The sequence below is a fragment of the Micropterus dolomieu genome, linkage group LG21 (assembly GCF_021292245.1).
Source record: "Micropterus dolomieu isolate WLL.071019.BEF.003 ecotype Adirondacks linkage group LG21, ASM2129224v1, whole genome shotgun sequence".
Taxonomy (NCBI): Eukaryota; Metazoa; Chordata; class Actinopteri; order Centrarchiformes; family Centrarchidae; genus Micropterus; species Micropterus dolomieu.
Genome location: NC_060170.1, coordinates 15,475,886 through 15,495,731, shown reverse-complemented (window position 1 = coordinate 15,495,731; position 19,846 = coordinate 15,475,886). Strand labels below are relative to the sequence as shown.

At 42.6% G+C, this 19,846-nt stretch overlaps 1 protein-coding gene across 1 annotated transcript; it reads left to right on the top strand.

Moving 5' to 3' along the window:
• Nucleotides 1-264: 264 nt before the first annotated feature.
• adamts12 (ADAM metallopeptidase with thrombospondin type 1 motif, 12) lies at nt 265-19,087 on the top strand. Its single transcript, XM_046035266.1, has 24 exons — nt 265-686; nt 827-1,191; nt 6,627-6,804; nt 6,923-7,122; nt 7,239-7,322; nt 7,505-7,629; nt 7,731-7,880; nt 8,744-8,887; nt 9,704-9,848; nt 9,947-10,039; nt 10,205-10,350; nt 10,526-10,695; nt 11,109-11,242; nt 11,423-11,543; nt 12,463-12,707; nt 13,050-13,191; nt 13,303-13,429; nt 13,741-13,951; nt 14,085-15,257; nt 15,961-16,113; nt 16,488-16,664; nt 17,205-17,351; nt 17,479-17,632; nt 17,775-19,087. Exons 1-24 carry the CDS (start codon nt 569-571, stop codon nt 17,888-17,890), a joined length of 4,818 nt encoding a protein of 1,605 aa, XP_045891222.1. The 5' UTR covers nt 265-568; the 3' UTR covers nt 17,891-19,087.
• The last annotated feature ends 759 nt before the right edge of the window (nt 19,088-19,846 follow it).

The following is a 19,846-nucleotide window of genomic DNA, read 5'->3' as shown; positions in this document are numbered from 1 at the left end:
GCTTACGAGGTAGAAAAAAAGGTCTGTTTGAAAACAGTAGGCTGTAAGAAATGTTTATTTTAACACCTTACTGCTCATGTTTAACCAACTCTAATTAACAGACTAATTATAAACACCAATGCTGTAGGAAAATAACTCCTCCTTGCACCCATAAAGTTTCATCCTAAATGGTAGATGTCATTTGCTCAAGAGTTTTCGGGAGTAGGCGTTTTTTCTCGCGTTATTGACGTGCCGCCGGCAAGTTGGGACTATTCAAATCAATGAAGCTTCTTCCCTCTGCAACAGCGATCCGACTCTGCTCCCTCTCGCTCCTGCTACAACAGTAGACACTGGTCCAAAGAACACTCCTCCCCTCCTTCCTCCACAGAGCCGGAGCTTTCTCCCTCTTCAAACCATGATCTGGCTCCCAGTGTTGCTCGATGCATGCTTCCCTTCGTGAGGGCAGATTTCTGAGCTTGTTCATGACATGACACAGTGCAGCGCAGGATCGAAGTGGTCGCCTCTAACGCCACTGGAACACCAATGCACAGGACTCTTTTGCAGTGCTCTGAGTTTGGTTACATGAAATATGCGATGTCCGCAGGAGTGCCCGATTCTTTTTCTGCTACACTTTGTTTTCACTTTGGCTGCCGGCCACGAAGAGCACTCCGACTCTGGCAGACTCTTCTCCCTCTTTGCAGAACAAGGTCAGTGTGGTGCAGTTAAGAGACGCTGTGTATCTGTGCTTGTCTCAACTGAATGCATGACTGGAAAAGTGCTATCAATATTAATATGCAGTAAAGGACCCCTATCTATTGTGCTGTATTTTTTCAACTGTATTTTGCAGGTCAGTTGTCCCAGTCAGAGTCAGATCGGTCCATAGTCCACCCAGTGAAAACCACCCCTGATGGAGAGTTCATCTCCCACTCTCTGTCTCACCACTTCAAGGGTGGGCGAGTCAGGCGTGACTTACGACCCCTTGGTTTGGAGGGACAGGTTTACTACAAGGTCAACTACAAGGGTCGCCCTTTAATGTTCAATTTGACTGCAAACAATCACCTGGTTTCAAGAGACTACATCCTGGAGAGGAGGAACGGCAGTGCCAACAGGACTGAGCATCGTCTCCCTGAGGGGAATTCCTGCCACCTCCTTGGCACCGTGGAAGCATCTGATTTGCGAGGAACTGCTGCCATCAGCACCTGCAAAGGACTGGTAAGGAGTCACATTGTCTTACATTCATAAAAGGGCAATTTTAAACCTCTGTGTCATTCATCAGATTGAATCCCCTAATCTACATGAACCATTAATGCAGCATCTTCCTCCCTAAATCTGCACTGACGGTCATATCTCAACTACAAATGTAGTTGCTTTTGGATAGGAAGGTTTTTTTAATGGACAGGATAAAGGGGTGTATCACTCTGGAGCGGCTGGTATGTGGTGTAGGCAGTCATAGGCTGTTAAACAAACCTTTTCCATCTGACAGTGCCCTGTGTGTTAGCTTGCCCTTCAAAGACTTCCTGACACTATTTGCAGAATGACTGTGCTGCAGACCCGCTGACGGCTGCTGCTTCTCGGCCAACCATGAGACCCTTTCTATCTTCTTTGTCTCGCAAATGTTTTCCTCTATACTTTCACCCTCACTCACTCATTCATTCATTCATTCACATCGCTGTCTGTTCCTGAAGAAGCTCTCTGCAACCCCCACCCTTGGACCTGCTTTGTTCTACACAGAGACAGAGCTTCAGTAATAGATTTTGGCACATTTCTATAGACTAGACCAATACAGTATGACAGATTGAGAGACAGGAAATAGGGCCATACTTTTTCTTCAGAGAATTTTTGCTTTTTTAAAAGACTTCAGCAGCAATGTTTCTAATCAAATACATAGTTCAACCACAAAGGAGAAAAGACAGCTGGAAAGCAGAAAGACAAGGGAGCAGCTCACCCTATGAAGAATGTTAATTATGAAGAGAGATATGAACCATATGAACATTTCTGGAAAAAATATATGGTGTGTTTATGGCTGAGATTTTGAGTTTTTCATGCCTTTATTCACCAAATAATAGTCGCTCAAAATGTAACTGCTCAAAATACACTCATGTAATAATAACTGATTCATTCGATTTACACCCGTATTTTGAAACAACCAAATAGGAGGAGGATGTGGAAGTGGAGGAACTTCCTGGTTCAGAAATGATGGAATGTTTCAGTTTCAGTCATGAAGAATCTTTTGTTGTTTGTGTTTGATTATGTCACAGCAGGAATGCCTCTCCTGGAGGGTCTCTCTCCTGCCTCTCTGCTATGTTTGTGTGGGTTGCACTGCCTCTTCCTGACAAATCTTGTAAATGCAGTTAATTTGAAAAGTGTGCTATGTCGCTGTAAATTCCAATTATCTGCAACCTACCTCATTTAGAGGACGATTTTTTTCTGCAATGCCGACTCCTCCAGTTTGTCCCTTCTCTCCGACCCACATGTGGTTACCCACTGGGGAAACCACCATGATCTATTGCACTGATTTTCTGCTCTTTGGAAGAAGGTTTATAGCAGCTAAGACCACAGAGAGACCACTAAACAGCAAGACTCAGCCAGACAGATGTGGGAGGGAAACCCTGTCAGCTGCTCTGGAGGTCATTAACAATCCGGAGACAGATAGAGATGAACTGCTTCAAAATATAAATTCATGATAACGGTTTGTGAATGCAGCATACGACTGAAGTTACTATAGGTATAATCAATGCCATGAAATGACAAAGACAAACATTTACAATTGGTTTAAAAAGTTAAAAATGAGATTCATCACTGATTCCTGTAAACTGTCAGTAATGTAATGGTGTCAAAGAGAGCACTCCAATTTGGGCTGCAACTAATGATTATTTTCATTCATTCTGACTATTATTTTCTAGATTGAATGATTTTTCATTTGGTGTAAAATATAAGAAAATATTGAAAAGGGCCCATCACAGTTTCCCATAGCCCAAGGTGACGTCTTCAAATTGCACGTTTATTTTTCCAACCAAAAGGCCCAAACCCAAAGAATTATATAATTATCTTATATAATTTACTTTTATATAAGAAAAATAAAAGCAGCAAATCTCATTTTAGAAGCTGGCACCAGCCCATGTTTTGCCATTCTGCTTGAAAAATAACTGAAACGATTACTCAGTTGTCAAAATTGTTGACAATTAAATTTTTTATCGAAATGAATTACCTGAAATTATTGTTCCTCAAAAACATGGAGAACACGCACACCTCTTGTGTTGATCAAAATTACATTAGTGCCGGCCTTCTCACAAATAAATTGCTGTTTGTGAAGCAAACCACTTAGCGATATGTTTGCACAAAAGAACGAAGTAGCTGCCTACCTTGTGAGGTGTATTTGTAGGCAAGTGAGATGGTTGCATTGTCTACAACCTGATCTGTCGTCTGGCTGCTCTTTGGTGGGCTGAACAAAATAAAGGAACCATGGCACAGAACAGGCGAGACAGCAAGATCATGACTTTTAAATGCCATAAAAGCCAGAATGTGGTCACTACTGCTATATTATGTAATACCTCTACATCGTGTCATTTAATCTCCACTATACTGGTTGAGAAAAGTCATATTTGCTCAAACATATAGAGCTCTGCTGCTGTGAGCCATATTTACTTTACAGGTGATTGTGTCTTTACACAGTTCAGATTACCCTTCACTTTTCTGATTAACTGTACATGTGGACCAGAGTAACTGGGTGGAGGTTGCTGTCTCTGTCCTTTTTTTGTTTCCATGGGAAAACCCTCAATTCAACCAAAGCCGTGGAGTCTTTGGCAATCCCTGAAGCACAACACAAAGCAAGAACACACAAGTTCAGGACTATTATATTGGAATTTTCCTCACTTAAATGCATGTTTTGTCACACTATGCAGATGAATAATGATAATGTCTTTGACCTCTGAGGAAGAAATTAGCTCACAGGCAGTGTTATGTTGTGAAGTAAAATAAAACTGAGGACATGAAAGTGTAGTTAAATGTGTAATTATCAAGAAGAAGTCGTCTAAAAATAAATGAAAGTTTGTTTGGCAGAAAATTGTTGTGATTAATCATATTTGCAGTAATGAGCACCATCCGCCCCCACCTCTCCTTTGGTACCACTAATCACTGCTGAGGCCACAGGCTGTGTAACAGCAGAGACTTTATTCCAGACCCAGTTGGCCAGCACTACAAAACCCACAGAAGCAGGAAACAGAAGTAAAGCAGTTCCACATGGCCGATGTATTTAGAACACAGACCTGTATTATGGTAACCTCCCCTGGCTCTGGCACCTCACACCCAAACACGCTTCCACTAGGTCAGAGGAGGGGGGATTAACGGAGAGGAGGAAGAGAAGGGCAGTAGGTGTCGGAGGGCAATGAGGTGGTGAAAGTGAACTTTGTCTGAGGCTGTTTCAGCTGGCAGAGCATTCAGGATTTGGAGCAACAACTTTTCCAGGATAATCCCCTATTTTTGTTCAAATGGAAAACAAAATCCTACTTGGTATCCTTTCAAGTTGCCTTTGTTTGTTGAGCACAGACATCACACAGAATCTCTACATGGTAATTTTCAGGATCACAAGTAAGACCATAACCACACTTTACAAGCAAAGCCTTGCAGGCTGTGTTGCACAGTAGGACTGCATTTGGTATGCAGATAACACAGATCATGCAGAGCAATGGTCTGAATGTTTGGATGGGCCTCTCTGTAGCATTCCTTCCTGGTTGATCTCCACCACCTGCCTTTTTTCTGCTTAGACTCGCTTGGACGTCTAAGACGACAGAGAGGCATGATAAAAGAGAATACCAAATAATCACCCTTATATGTATCATATGTTTTTGTGTGTGATTTGTCTTGTAGGATGCAGGGAAAGAAATCTGAATCTGGTAAAACGTTAGTCTGTCCAATAGTATGAGAGCGATGCAGTGATATCAGCTGAGTGTGCACAGGGCCTCTGTGTCGCTTTCCCAGCTGACCGTAGACACATCAACCTGCATGCTTTGTAGATGAGTCCACCACAGCTCAGGGACCCCTGGCTGAAGGCCACGCTCTGAGTCAGTGGAAAACCCTTTCTCAGTACAAAATCGGAGTTTGGAAACAAATAACCAAACCTCAGACATATACAGATAACTTTTGTTTATCATTTGTTATGATATTGTTGTTCTTCTGGTGGTTTCACAAGCCTGAGCAGCTTAGTTGCATCCTACAAAGTTTCTGTTCCAGATTGTGGATACTTTCTCATTTTACAAAGTTCAGTGTAACAGGTGGAGCAATATAGTCTTTCCAAAGGGAGGCTCCTCTAGATTTGTACTTTCTGAACTCCCTGAGTGGAGAAATCAGAGCTCTGCAGACTGCTGAGTGAATGTGGTTGAAACACATGTCTGGGGAACACATGTAAAACTTGTCAGGATGACCCAGAAAGCTGAAGAGTGAGTAACTGCAGCAAACAGCAGGGTAGACCCTTGGAGCCACAACTGGCCAAACTGTAAGCACTGCATGGCCTCATTTTTTTACATCTGCCTTTGGCTTCTCAAACACTGAGAAGAGATCCAAAGATCAGATGCAACAGTCATAAGAACTGTTTGTGTTGGTTTTGTTTGACTTACATGTGCGTATTAAGTGAATTCTTAAATGATCCTGGACTTGTTTATTTATTTGTATGGACATATTAACATGCAAAATTCCTGCTGATGAAAAATAATTGTTATTGTTATTGTTATTCCATCCATTTGGCCCTTGAAAGAATTATATTTCTCATTTTGTCTTTTGCAAGTCAGTTTAAGGGGAGAGGGAAGGGTTCAGCCCGGAACAGTCTGGGCTTGTTTGGACTCAGCTTGACACAACCCCCCCAACCCCCCCACATACACACACACATGCACACAATCACCTTAATAAACACAACTTGCAAACAGTTAAGTGGAGGTGGAACATTCATAATGCGTGTGTTTACAAGGAAAAGTCAGAGATTTGACAGAAGCCTCTTCTGTGTGTTTGCATGTATGTATATGTTTTCGTGTAGGTGTGTTTGTGTTTGGGGGTGTGTCTCTGTGTGTGTTCACCAGCAGACCTCACCGATCAGCAAGGAAATAGTCTGCGCCAGTAAGAACATGCATGGCATACTTAGGAAAAAAGTCTCTCTTGCTGCTGCAGCAGATGGAGAATGTGCCTCAGGGAAGGAGCAAGGCTCATATCAGGATCAGCAGGCTTTGCAAGAGAAAGTCCAACCTCTCACCTTTTAACTGCGGGAATTATTGAAACACTACCATTTTTGGTGTTTGGTTGCACTCATAAATATTACTATAACACAAAAGCATGCAAGTTACTAGACTGTAACCTTTCTGCTTTAGTCACAGTCTAAGAATGCATGACATTACAAAAGAGACTTAAGCTGCATTAGGAAAGATTTTAGGCTAAAAAAATAATCTTTTTAATCTTAAATACAATGTGGACCTGTGACTGAGTAGAAAACAATATACGTAATAATTGAGACAATATAGGTTTTCCCTATTTTTCAGATTTGGGTATTGTGTGGGACATGTGTGTGTACAGGAAGAGACTGATCAAAGCCTAAACTTGCTCTTCACAGACTCAGCCATTTCTGCTCAATGCATTTTAATCTATTTCATTTTTATTTTCCACAGAGAGGCTTCTTTTCATTGCCAGAAGGACACTTTTTTATTGAACCTTTCCAGAAATATCCAAATGATCCTGCAGGGACTCCAGAGCCCCACGTGGTCTATCCAAGAGTTACTACAGAAAGTCACAGAAAAAAACGCAGTCCTCAGTCCAAAGAGACACCCAGCCCCTGTGGAGTTCAAGGTGTGTGTCTGAAGTGTGTGTACGTGTGCAATTAATGGTACACAAGTGAGTATAGTTTTGTGTCCAGCAATGATAAGCCACAAGTGTACTGAAAGTTATGTCATTATCCATGATTTAGATGCTCCAAGTGACTCTGTCCAGGTGGAGCGGGAGAGGGAGGAATGGGAGAGGGAGCAGCAGCGTGGGGCTCAGTCCCGCTCGCAGCGCTCAGTCAGCAGAGAGCGGTGGGTGGAGACCATGGTGGTGGCTGACTCCAAACTCATAGAATACCATGGCAGCAATACTGTGGAGTCCTATATCTTCACCATCATGAACATGGTGAGTAGTACAATTTAGCTTTTTCATTCCTTACACTTGCACTCACTCGCTGAACGTTTCTGCACAAATGTTAAGTATTTAATTTTTTTTGTAGTGAATGATTTCTATGTTGTCAGGTGGCTGGGATCTTTCATGATGCCAGTATTGGGAATGCCATCCACGTCATTTTGGTCCGCCTCATTCTCCTGCAGGGAGAAGAGGTAACACTTTCCTGAAAGAGTTTTCTCAAGAAACTTTAAAGTGATTTTTGCTTTGGCAACGCATATGTTGAGATGGAACAAGAAACGCCTGTGCACATCTTAAAGCATTCCTAATTAGGGTTCAATCCAAGAGATGCCAATAATGTGCTGAATTAGATTTCTAATTCTACTGTTTGTTGCAGAAAGGGTTGAAGATTGTTCATCATGCAGATACCACTCTGGCTAGTTTCTGTGCTTGGCAGAAAAACCTCAATCCTCAGAGTGACACACACCCAGCTCATCATGACGTGGCTGTATTGGTCACCAGGCAAGTGACACACACATATATGCATTTGTACGTCAGCAATTTCAGTAGATAAATGGATAAATTGGCATGGATACGCATAATATGCCCATGTCCCCCCACAGGAAGGACATATGTGCTGGAATGAACCAGCCCTGTGAGACACTGGGTCTGTCTCATCTGTCTGGGATGTGTCAACCACACCGCAGCTGCAACATCAATGAGGATTCGGGACTACCTGTCGCCTTCACCGTTGCTCATGAGATGGGCCACAGGTCTGTGTGTGTGTGTGTGTGTGTGTGTGTGGATTTGTGAATTTGTTATTGTTGTGAAACCCTGTATTTTCGAATATCATAACAATGTGCTGTGTGACAAAGGAAGCATCTTGTTCCCATGATCAGTTCCTATAGAGGAATATACAGTTGCATTAGCCCATTAGTGAACTGGCTGGATGCAAATAATTGCTAGTGTCTAATAACCAGATATATAAAAAGACTGATACCTGAGAAGATTGATGTGGTGTGGGTGTAGATCATTTAATAGCAGTAAAAGTGACATTGAAGTTGGATTTGTTTTCAGTTTTGGATTACTGTGACATTGAAAACCATGTTTGATTTAATCCCATTTTTCTACTCCAGCGCATTGTTGAGGTGTCACTTCAGTGTCAGTTTAATCAGAAGACACCACTTTATGAATATAAAGTTTTGCAGATAAAATCAGAGTTAGCAGATATTTTCAGTTAACATCTGATTATGAGGACTGTTTGACTGAATTGAATGAGAGGAAGAGTAGCAGGAAAATATATGAAAGAGTCAAATTTATTTATGGTTTAAATGGAGTAGTGAAAGGACAAAAAACAAATCATTAAAGTGCTTTACCTGATGGAACATTCTCTAAGCTCCATTCAACCTGAACACCTGAGCTGAGACGAAATTCCACATTATATTTCACTCCATATCACAGGATTGGGACACATTACTTTTGAAATCTTTTGAGATCAGCCAGTTGTCTGTTCAGAGGCACAATAACAACAACGCAGCCAGAGCATGAGGGTCATCTATTCTTTTAAAACATTTCTTTGTGTAATGTATGTAATGATAGTATCATAATTGGTCAAGTTGGTTGTGTTTGAATGCAGCTTTGGAATTCATCATGATGGCCAGGGCAATGACTGTGAGCTGGAAGGGAGGCACCCGTTCATCATGTCCAGACAGCTGATGTATGACAGCTCGCCCCTCACTTGGTCTCCCTGCTCCAAAGAATACATCACACGCTTCCTTGAGTAAGGCTGACTTTATTCCGAAGCCATTAATCTTAAAATAATAACATGATTCACTCAGCTTTAATACTGTTTTTCTTTGTGGGTAACACATGAGTTCTGTGCATCCATCCATCTTATCCAGGGCCACATGCAATTTGTGTGAATTTTCTGAAATTATGGTGAAAATGGGAGTAATTCCAAACGACACTGACTATTCCTGGACGCAGATAAAGTGGATGTGCTGGTGCAGATTGGAATGGTGAAAATAATCCATAAAACGCAAAGGGTGTGGTGTGTGTTGGAACGATACTAAGACATTGATGTGTAGCAAACCCTGACAAACTTACGTTTTTAAAAAGAGCAACAAAGAACATTAATTTAAATATGCTGAACAAGCACAATTCATTTAAAGCCACAAAATGAAAAGCAGGAGGAGCCTGAAGGAACATTAGAAGGTGGTCAAGCTTTGCACAAGTATCTGCAAATGTTTGCTGGACTCATTATTTTCTATTGAAAACTGCGTCAATGATGAATTCGAGAATTACTTTCTGACAACGACAATTTTACCTCAATCTCCTGTGTTTTTAGAATAGTTGCCTTTTTTATAATAATAAATATAATAGTTTTCATAATTCTTCATAAATGTTGCTAAATGTTCAAAACATGCAAGTAGCCACAAGAAGGTATTCCTCTCAAGCAAACTCCACCGTATGTCTTATGTCTTATGCTGTTTTCTCTTTTTGTTTCTCTGTGAGGTTTCTCACTCACCACCACACCTTGTGTCCCTTTCTCTTTTAGTCACTCACTCAACATCACAACTTTGTATTTCTGTCTTAGTCGTGGCTGGGGTTTTTGCCTGGATGACCGGCCTTCCAAGAGGGACCTAACCACCCCACTGGCTCGCCTCGGTGTCCGCTACACCACGCAACACCAGTGCCAGCTCCAGTACGGCCCAAATGCCACCTTCTGCCATGAGGTTGATGTGAGTATTGTACGCAAGTACTAACTGAAAGCTGAATGTCAGAAATCGTTTATAAAATAGTCCTTCTCGTTGTTGATTGGATTATGTCTTTCTTTCAGAACGTTTGCCAGATTCTTTGGTGTTCAGTGAATGGCTCCTGTCGCTCCAAACTGGACTCACCTATAGACGGCACTCGCTGTGGATCAGAGAAGGTAGATGGTGCCAGTTGCTTTGTCTTTTTAGGGTTTGGATTTAATTAATCTGGGAATGGAGATGGTTAGCACAATGAGGGTGATACCGGCGCAGAGCTTTGAGTATTGAATGTGTCATATTGCTAGCGTTATTTGAGTGATCTTACCAGGGTTTTTTCTTTTCAGTGGTGTATCTCAGGAGAGTGTGTGATTGTGGGTAAACTCCCAGAGACGGTGAATGGAGGCTGGGGACAGTGGAGTACCTGGTCTCACTGCTCCAGGACCTGTGGAAATGGAGTTCAGTCAGCAGACAGGGAATGTAACAACCCTAAGTAAGAGCTGACTCTAGATCTGCCTCACACCACAAAGCATATTTGCTAACTATTTTTCACTGTTTTTATAATTAAACCTTTCTTGCAGTTCGTTGGCATGTCTTCCATAATAGATGATATCCTGAAATGATACTGATCACATGGTTGATTCAAACTGTGATGCTGTTTCCCACAGACCAGAGTTTGGGGGCAAGTACTGCACTGGGGAAAGAAAACGTTATCGGACCTGTAACACAAAACCCTGTCCGAAGAATAAACCAACCTTTCGAGAGATGCTGTGCAGCGAGTTTGACACTGTGCCCTACCATAATGACCTCTACCAGTGGATTCCTGTGGCCAACCCGTGTAAGTGGTCAGAGCCTCAAATATACAATTAGATACTACAGATAGACAGCCCTTTTTTGCACTTCCCCTTTTCAGATCTGTAGCTGTGATTGTCACCCAAGAGGGGGCAGCATTTACACTGAAAAGCCCTCAGTGATGCAGCTAACCCATATACTCAATCTTAGCATACAATGTTTCAGTACAGTTCATTGCAGTCTTTTTGTGTTTTGTGTCATTTGCCATGTTTATCACTGTTAATACAGGAAACATATCATTTTATTGGGCTCTTGAGCTCCAAAAATGTCTCGTCATCAATGTAAAGTATGCTTCATCATCCTGACAGTTGGACTTGACATTAGTTGGCTGGACTCAGCATTTTATTGGAATGAAACAGAATTAGACTCCTCTTTCCCCCAACCCTCAACCGTCTTTAGTACATCCCTGTGAGCTGCACTGTCGACCGGTCAATGAGTATTTTTCGGAGAAGATGCTTGACGCTGTGACAGACGGAACGCCGTGCTTCATGAATAACATGTCCAGGAACATCTGCGTCAACGGAGTGTGCAAGGTAGTGTGGCTGGGTAAGAGACTAAAAGATACTGGGGATAGTGGAGCAGGATATGAGACAAGCTGCAGTGTAGCTACAGAATAATGGAGGGAAGAGTCTTTCTGTGTAAACTTCAATCATATATGACTCTGTAACGTGTCTATTTGTATTTTTACGTATTTTTGTGTGTGTGTTTTGTAGGATGTAGGCTGTGACTATGGCATTGACTCAAACGCAGTGGAGGATCATTGTGGAGTCTGTTTGGGCGATGGCACAAGCTGTGAGAAGATCTACAAGTTGTTTGATGAAGGAGAAGGCTTCGGTGAGTTCAACACAAAGGATGTTTAAGCAGCTGGAAATAAATTGAATTATCTAGACATAAGAATTAGGACAATTATAACATTGTAGTAATACAAAACAGACAACCTATTAATGGGGAAAGGCTTTGATGTACCCCCAGAACAGTGTGAAAAAGTGCAGAATTTAAATTTATGTCTACAGGCGGAAAGTCATTTGAGGACAGTTCATTAGCATTACGCCTTTGTGTTTCCTTGTTGTCATGACAGTCTTCTTGTCCACACTGCGCAGCTGTTTGTCCTGCTGTACTTGGCTGGTGTGATGTGTATGTGTGTGTGTGTGTGTGTGTGTGTGTGCGTCTGCAGGCCCATGTTTGCATTTGTCTAAAGAGAGACATGTGTTTGGTGGATTTTACTGGGCTTGGAAAGCTATAACTTACATGCAGAATCAACACCCAGCAAAAACAGATTAATAGAGAAAGAGGCTCTAAAACAATATGGACATTCCTCCTTCTTTCCCTCTTTCTTTCTCTCTGTCTGTGTGTGTTTGCCCCGCACAGCATCCTTTCCAGATAACCAGCCCAGATGTGTGAGACTTCAAAAGGCTTAGACCAAGGGCAAACCTCCCCCTCCTTTGCGCAAACATAGAAACACACACACCTTCCCACAAACATCATTAAACTCCAGAGACCTACTCATAGCTGCTTTCGTCCTCCCCCATCCAGCCCCCCCATCCACTCAATAAAAAACAGAGACAGGGCAGTGCCCCCCACGCCGAAAATGCACGCATACACACACACACACACACCAACCACCCCCACAGACTGAGCCCACCCTCTATTAAAGATCAGAGAGAAACTGTCTGGTAGTCTGGAGTGTGGCAGCAGCCATGGTGGGCCATCCATTACCACGCTGTGACTCTGACTCCCCTCCTGACTCTCCCAGGGTACGTGGACGTTGGTGTGATACCTGAGGGGGCGCGGGACATCCTGGTAAAGGAAGTGGAGGAGGCAGGTAACTTCCTGGCTCTGAGGAGCGAAGCATCTGAGGAGTACTTTCTCAATGGCAACTTCATCATCCAGTGGAACGGGGAGTATGAGGCCGGCGGGACGACGTTCTACTACGAACGCAGCGGGAACATGGAGAACCTCACTGCTCCTGGACCCACCAAACAGCCAGTCATGCTCCAGGTAGGCCATCACAATACAGAGGTTAATGTCTTTGAAGAGAGTGGAGGGTATTCCTTTTTAGGGGTTTTAAAGTATGTCACTCTTCTGAGATTTACAGATGTACATCAGCAATTTATATTTTTTATGTTTGTGTACAGTGATTTCAACCAATCAGGGATAGAGAAAAGGGATAGACATCACGGCCAACCAATTAGAGCATACAAACTTTGCATGTTTTTTTCCAATTCATTATTGAATCAAAATGATGAGAATGTTAAAAATATATTTTTTTATTTATGTCATATATCTAATGTTGACAATCTAGATAGTCTTGAAATGATACTTAGTCATGTGGTTGTACAGTTGCTGTTTCAGGAAAAGAACCCAGGTATAAAGTATGAGTACACCATCAAGAAGACCAAAGAGACAGGAAATGAGATCATCGAACCCATTTACAGGTGGAGACACGGGGCATGGACAGACTGCAGCACCACCTGTGGCTTAGGTTGGTGTTGCATTTGACAAGAAAAATTCTAAATGTGTGGCAGTCAGAGGATTTCAGTGACGTTTTAGTTATGACATGAGCATCTGCTGTCTGACTTCCTGACTGGTTTAGGTGAGCAGCATCAGCCTGTGCGGTGCTTTGAGATGGACGTGGGTGTAGTGGACGAGTCTTTATGTGACCCAGACAGCCGTCCAGAAGACAGACACCGAAAATGCAAGACCATGGATTGTCCTGCAAGGTCTTCACTTTCAAATGCTCTTTAATAGTTTTTTGTCACCGTCAGTACTATTATGACCTCAAAGCATATTGTGCTGTGGCTTTAGTTATATAAATGTTTTTTGATGATCGTTGCAGTTATAATATTGGAGAGTCACCAGGTTATCTAACTAGCTACTGTACAAACCCATAGAATATTACAGTTGGTTTGAAAGTAAAGGCGAAAACTACAGTGCCTAGTCTAGATTTTTCATTTTTTTTAATGCCATAAAATCACATCTATCAGAAGTCTCTCTCTACACCCTCTTTTCCTGTCTGTCCCCTTTTCCTCAGGTGGTGGGTGGGTGGCTGGCAGCAGTGTACAGCCACCTGTGGATCAGAAGGGGTACGGAAGCGAACGGTGCTCTGTGTTCGTACAGTGTCAGGAGAGGAAAGGGTGCTTCACCCAGTTGAGTGCAAGCATCTCCTTAAACCCAAACCTGTGGTGCCCTGCAACAGAGACGTGCCTTGTGGACAGGACTGGGCTGTCGGCAACTGGGAAGAGGTATGGGTTTTTTTCTACGTTACTCTGTGGCTATTCTGTTTTCTTGTTTCTCTATAGCTTTTATCTCTCAGACTTTGTTTTTATTTAACCTTTTCTGGATGAATGCATCATTTGTGTTCTTCCTTTTTTGCAGTGCCCAGTCACATGTGGAGGAGGTGTTCGCTCACGTACAGTCACATGTGGACTAGCACCCATGAAGACTTGCGACCTCTCAACCAAACCCCGGTCCAGGTCGCTGTGTGCCCTACAGAGCTGCCCTAATTCAGGTCTTCGTAGACGGCCCGGGCCTCCTCCTATATACCGTCGCATCCACCCACCTAAGAGCCACCCCAACAAGCATCCTGGTACAACTACCTGGGCTCCCACAAGCACTACGGCCATAACTGCACCCACAACTGCTACAACTGTGAGGAAGAAAACAACCACCAAGGAAACTACAACGGCTTTCATCTCAACCACCACATCCCTTTCAACCCCTGAAAGCACAATCCCTAAAATCATAGACACAGATGATTATGAGTTCAATGTTGAAGTTTTCCCATCTACAACCAATCCTGCTGAAAAGGACAGAAAAGCAACTGGTGTGGAAAAGGAGACGGTAGAAAAGAGAGAGGAGGGAGAGGAGGGAAGCACGCCAAATGTGGTGTTGTACACTCCAGGATATGATTATGTTGTTGACGATAGGACAGCAGAGGAGGAGGGGATTATTGACCTGGATGTTACCACATCTACATCACTTAAACATCCCCTTAAATCAAACACACCGACACCGCATATACTCATCACACCCACTTTACAGACAAGTCCACCTACCATTCACACAAGCAAAGCTCCCACCTCCACCTACTCCACCCCACACACCAGTACTGAAACATGGGCAAAGACCATTCACCTCTATTCCTTTTCCAACCCCCACATCACCCCTCGTATCAATCCATACAGCCACTGGACACATAGGGTTCCCCTCACCACTACCGCGTACAAGGACCACCTAGTCCCAACAAAAGCTGGCTTCCACACAACACAAGCTCCCTCCACATCTGCAAGAAAAACATCCACCATTGCACCACCACCCCAGCCCACAGTGAAGATCATTAAACTTAAGAAGCCTTCTGTGACACCGAGGAAAAACAGTTCTGTCTCTCGTGCTAAAAAGCCCTCTTCCTGGTCCAAAGGCATTCGCTCCAAGAGCCAAAACAAGCAACCAGAAAGTCCCATGAGCAGCTCCACCCGTGTCCAAAGCAACCTGATGGCCAGAGAGCCAGTGAGCATGGATTTATTCTGGCATGTAGGAAACTGGAGCGAGGTGGGTACAGACATTTTATGACGATTTTATATCCTTTTCTCTAATCCACCATACCATACCGTCAGTTTGCATGTTTTAGCCCTTTAACTACAGACTTGATAGTAATTACTATCTAACTGTAGTTAAAGGGCTCATTTTTCAAGATATAACTTTTTAAGATTGCCCCCCCCCCACCCCCCCTCCAGACATGCTATGACTACTGTGAAATTGAACGCTTTGAAAGTGGACCTACAGAGACTTTAAAATAAATATTTATTTAATAATATAATAATAATAATGTTTTTTTTTTGCATGGAAATGAAGTTGCTAGTGGGGACTGAAAACTCTCTTCAGATGATTTAATGAAGTTTGATATTGAGCGTTAAGTTGGACTTGCCAAAAAATATTATGTTAAGCAAACATGGATGATGGGAAAAGTCATTCTGTGGTGAATTATCTAGCTGTATGTTAATGTTCATGAACTACTATTTTTGAGTAAAGTTATTTCCAGTGGCCTCTTGGTGGTTGGAAATCAAATTATGTATCATTTACAAAATTGTTACAATTGCTTTTATCAGGCTAAATATGAAAAACCACAGGTGCAGTCCTTGCGGCAAATAATTATTAACTCACATGTCGCTTTAATCATTTTGTCACCCATTTTGTCAAGTACAGGCATAAACCCAAGCTGAGTTTTAATCAGAAAATACCCCTTCCTCCCCAGTGTTCAACAACATGTGGGATTGGAGCAATATGGAGGACAGTAGTGTGCAGCTCCCAGAATGATGAAGACTGTGCCAACATGAAGAGACCTGAGCCTGCACGTACATGTCACCTGCAGCCCTGTGCCATCTGGCAAAGTGGCAGCTGGAGCAAGGTGAGTAACGTTAGATTTCCTCCAGTCACTGAATCCGATGATTACACTTAATACTTAATTGTAATTCCACTTATTATCTGTTACCTTTCCAGGTGACTAAAGGAGTTTGTTTATGTTACATTTCAATTCAACTCAATTGTGTTTATTTTATATCATATAGAGCAGGTCTAGACCGTACTCTTTGTAATATATACAGAGGTCAAAGAATTCTCAACATGCGCCAGCAAACCTCGAGACCAGAACCTAGACTCAGGGTGGGTGGCCATCTGCCTCCTCGACTGGATGAGAGAGAGAGAGAGCGAGAACACTGTAGCACAACACAAGTTCTCACTTGTCATATATTTGTGAGCCATTTATTGCACTGTTCTCCACAGTGTCCAGATCAATGTGCGACGGTGGGAAGGAGGTACCGTGATGTCCAGTGTGTCGATTCTCAGAGTAAACGTCCCCTCAGACCTTTCCACTGTCAAGCTACGTCCAGCAGACCCCTCAGCACTATGACTTGCCCCCACAAGCCCTGTATGACATGGAATATATCACCATGGGGACCGGTAGGAGCATAATGTACTTTTTTGGCATACGTTTTATAGCATTAAAGAATTACATGTTTAGATAAATATACATGTTCTCTTACCTCAAGTGGAATCTAGCCGTGCAGATAGTTTTGCTTTTGAGATAGTCAAGATTTTTGGCACCAGTGTTTTTGTAATTTGGGAGAACTGAGCCTTTAATTTAGAAATTATTATCAGTTTCACATGTTACCTAAATTGCCTTTTGATAACAAATCTGCTGTATATGGGAATTATTTGTATTTTGTTTCTACAGTTGTATAAGCAATTCATGTGCATTTCATCCCATTTTCTAGCAACCATTTCACCATGGTTCACAATTATTGCTGTTCTGTCGCATGATGTAGCCTTTACTATTTTAAATTGAGGCTTCAGGATCACCTGTGTAGTCACACCCAACTCCACAAATGTATGAATAGTGTCACATTTGTGTGCCATGTTACATGTCCCATGTTATACATTGTTGATTGTCAATCTCAGCAAAAAGCAGAAACCTCCCTTCAATCCATGTGTTTTCTTCAGTGCTCTGGCAGCTGTGGCAAAGCCATCAGGGAGCGCCTGGTGTACTGCCCCGCGCCTCATCGCTGTAGCACAACACTGAGGCCAAACAGCACAGAGCCGTGCAGTCTAAAGCCCTGCACTCACTGGCAGACTGAGGACTGGGAGGAGGTCAGTCACACACGACTGAGATTTCCTCGAGGCATTGAGGGCATTTCTAAAATGTTTGCAAAAAATAATTAGGCTGTCGGTGAAATGAATTGTCGCTCTTTGTGTGTGTTTGTGTGTGGCTTTGCAGTGCTCTGTCAGTTGTGGTGGGGGTCGGCAGCACCGGGAAGTCAACTGTGTGAGTGAGCAGGATTTGGCTTCAATGCCAAACAGCCTCTGCGAGAAGATTTCTAAACCAGAAACACTCAGGAAGTGCAATATACAGGAATGCAAGACCAACACAGGTTTGTACGCTACGCTCAATCTGTCTGTCTTTTTGTCTGGCTTAGTGGAGGATTCGAAAAGCAGACTTGCTATCAAGGCGCGTGGAATTTCTGTTACATTACAGTGTATTTTGACCTTTGAGTCATGTTCCTTGTTATGCAGGTCCAGTTTGCAGGAAGAACACCATGTCCTCTCGCTTCTGTGACAAGCTGAAGCTGCTTGGTCGCTGCTCTGTCAGGTCGGTCCAAAGACAGTGCTGTGTCACCTGTGGGTCATAGCCAGGGTTACACACCCACATATATCACAATGGACACAACTCAACTACATTACTGTATTCTTATGCAATACTGACAGAAGGCCGCTCCACCCACAGACTTACACGTCCAAACCAAAGTGCTAATGACCACAACACTACAACAAGCACGTCTTAATCATCACAAACAAATGTGGGTCGACTAAGATTATGTTTGTATTGTGTGTATTTGTAACTTTTTCCAACGAAAGATGAAAGATTTTGCGAGGAACCATGAAAAAAAATAAAAAATGGAGCAAGAGAACAAACCAAAACATGCTGAACATGATGAATACATGTGTGGACCACAAATGTTAATGCTTAAAGTTCATTGGGCCATGTTGACGTGAGCAGAAATCAAAATTAAAACTATTCTTTTATTAAAGAGTTTTGATGAATTTATTAACAAGCACGTTTCAGGTGCTTAAGGACAACCTGCAAAATAAAAATCAACTGGTGCAAAGTAGAATAATTTAGTCAAATCAAGAAGCATAATTCAAAAGTTACCAAAGCTCAAGCCAGTACAAGATCTACTCCTATATTATAACACACAGGGTACAGTATTCACCTTCACTAATCAGTAAAAATCACTTATGACCTACAGAACGTATCTTTCTAGGCCAAAGGTGCTTTTATAATCAAGGTGCTGATGATTCACAGCTTAACAGTCAAGTTATATTGTTATTTCAAAGTGAACTGGTACGAACAGAATGTAAATAAAGATATTTTGTGACCTCTTTATTAAATAGCTTAAAATAATGATAATATCTGTGTTTTTACTTTGTTTTTTATTAATTGTTTTGTTCTCAGAGCAGGCACTGTGTGTTCACATTATTCTGGGTACGAGTTCCTGTTTTAGTCATTTTTGTTACGATTGTGGTAATTAAATCAGCTGCAGAACCTGCACAGTTCCGCAGTCAAACCTGTGGTGCTCCTCCTCTGGTGTGAGATTGACCTATATCAGAGAGAAAGAGGTGTTGCAGGTCATCCCTCTCTTGTCCCTCTAAAGATGGCCGCTGTGTTTGTATGATGTTGTACAGGTATTGCCATTGTCGTGCATATGGTACTTGACCTTGACTGATTTGTACTTCACGTGTCTCCATCAACAAATGTGACGATAAAAGATGCTTGTGACAAAACTGCTTTGTAACTGAGACATTAAATAAAATTTTCGTTAAATATTTTAAACGTGTTGGTATGATGCATGTAGACTAGTCTGGGAGATTTCCATCCATTCATCCCATACATCCATACATCCATCGTCAACAGCTTATCCTGCGTACAGGGTCGCGGGGGGCTGGAGCCAATCCCAGCTGACATCGGGCGAAAGGCGTGGAACACCCTGGAAAGGTCGCCAGTCCATCGCAGGGCCACACAGAGACAGACAACCAGTCACAATCATAGTCACACCTAAGGACAATTTTTTTTAGCGACACCAATCAACCTAGCCTGCAGTCTTGTACACAGTGTATTACATGCTACAGAACAGAAGTAACCGAATGGAGACACAGCTGTGGTCTTCGGCTTTGTGACCTTTCATGTCAACAAGGTCATTCTTGCCTGAGAGCGCCAGATGCTGCTGGACTTGTAGCACCAGAATCAGCAGCACCAGGCTCTGTTTCAGGGATCAGGTTCAGATGACCCAGATTTCCCAGGCTCCTCTGTGCCAGATAACTTGACACTAACGGACGCTGGCCCGCTCCATTCACCCTGCTGCTATCATTCAAGCCAGAGACCAAGAGTTAGTCAGCAGTAATGGAAGGAGTAACATAATACTGGGTCAATGTGGAGCATCATGTCCTAAAAACCTGAAGTGTGTGTTCATGACGAAGCAAACACAATCCAGTTGTATTACCTAATCCCATCTCTCGTTCTGTTATGTCATTACGTGTTGCTTAATTTGTAGAGCTGCAAAATGGAAAAAAGCGATTAATCTTAAAAT

Bases quoted from the DNA above. Each gene is read 5' to 3' on its own strand.
- adamts12 (XM_046035266.1), top strand. From the start codon at position 569: ATGCGATGTCCGCAGGAGTGCCCGATTCTTTTTCTGCTACACTTTGTT. The intron at 7,630-7,730 runs GCAAGTGACACA...GTCCCCCCACAG, and splicing joins GTGGCTGTATTGGTCACCAG to GAAGGACATATGTGCTGGAA. The intron at 12,708-13,049 runs GTAGGCCATCAC...GTGGTTGTACAG, and splicing joins AACAGCCAGTCATGCTCCAG to TTGCTGTTTCAGGAAAAGAA.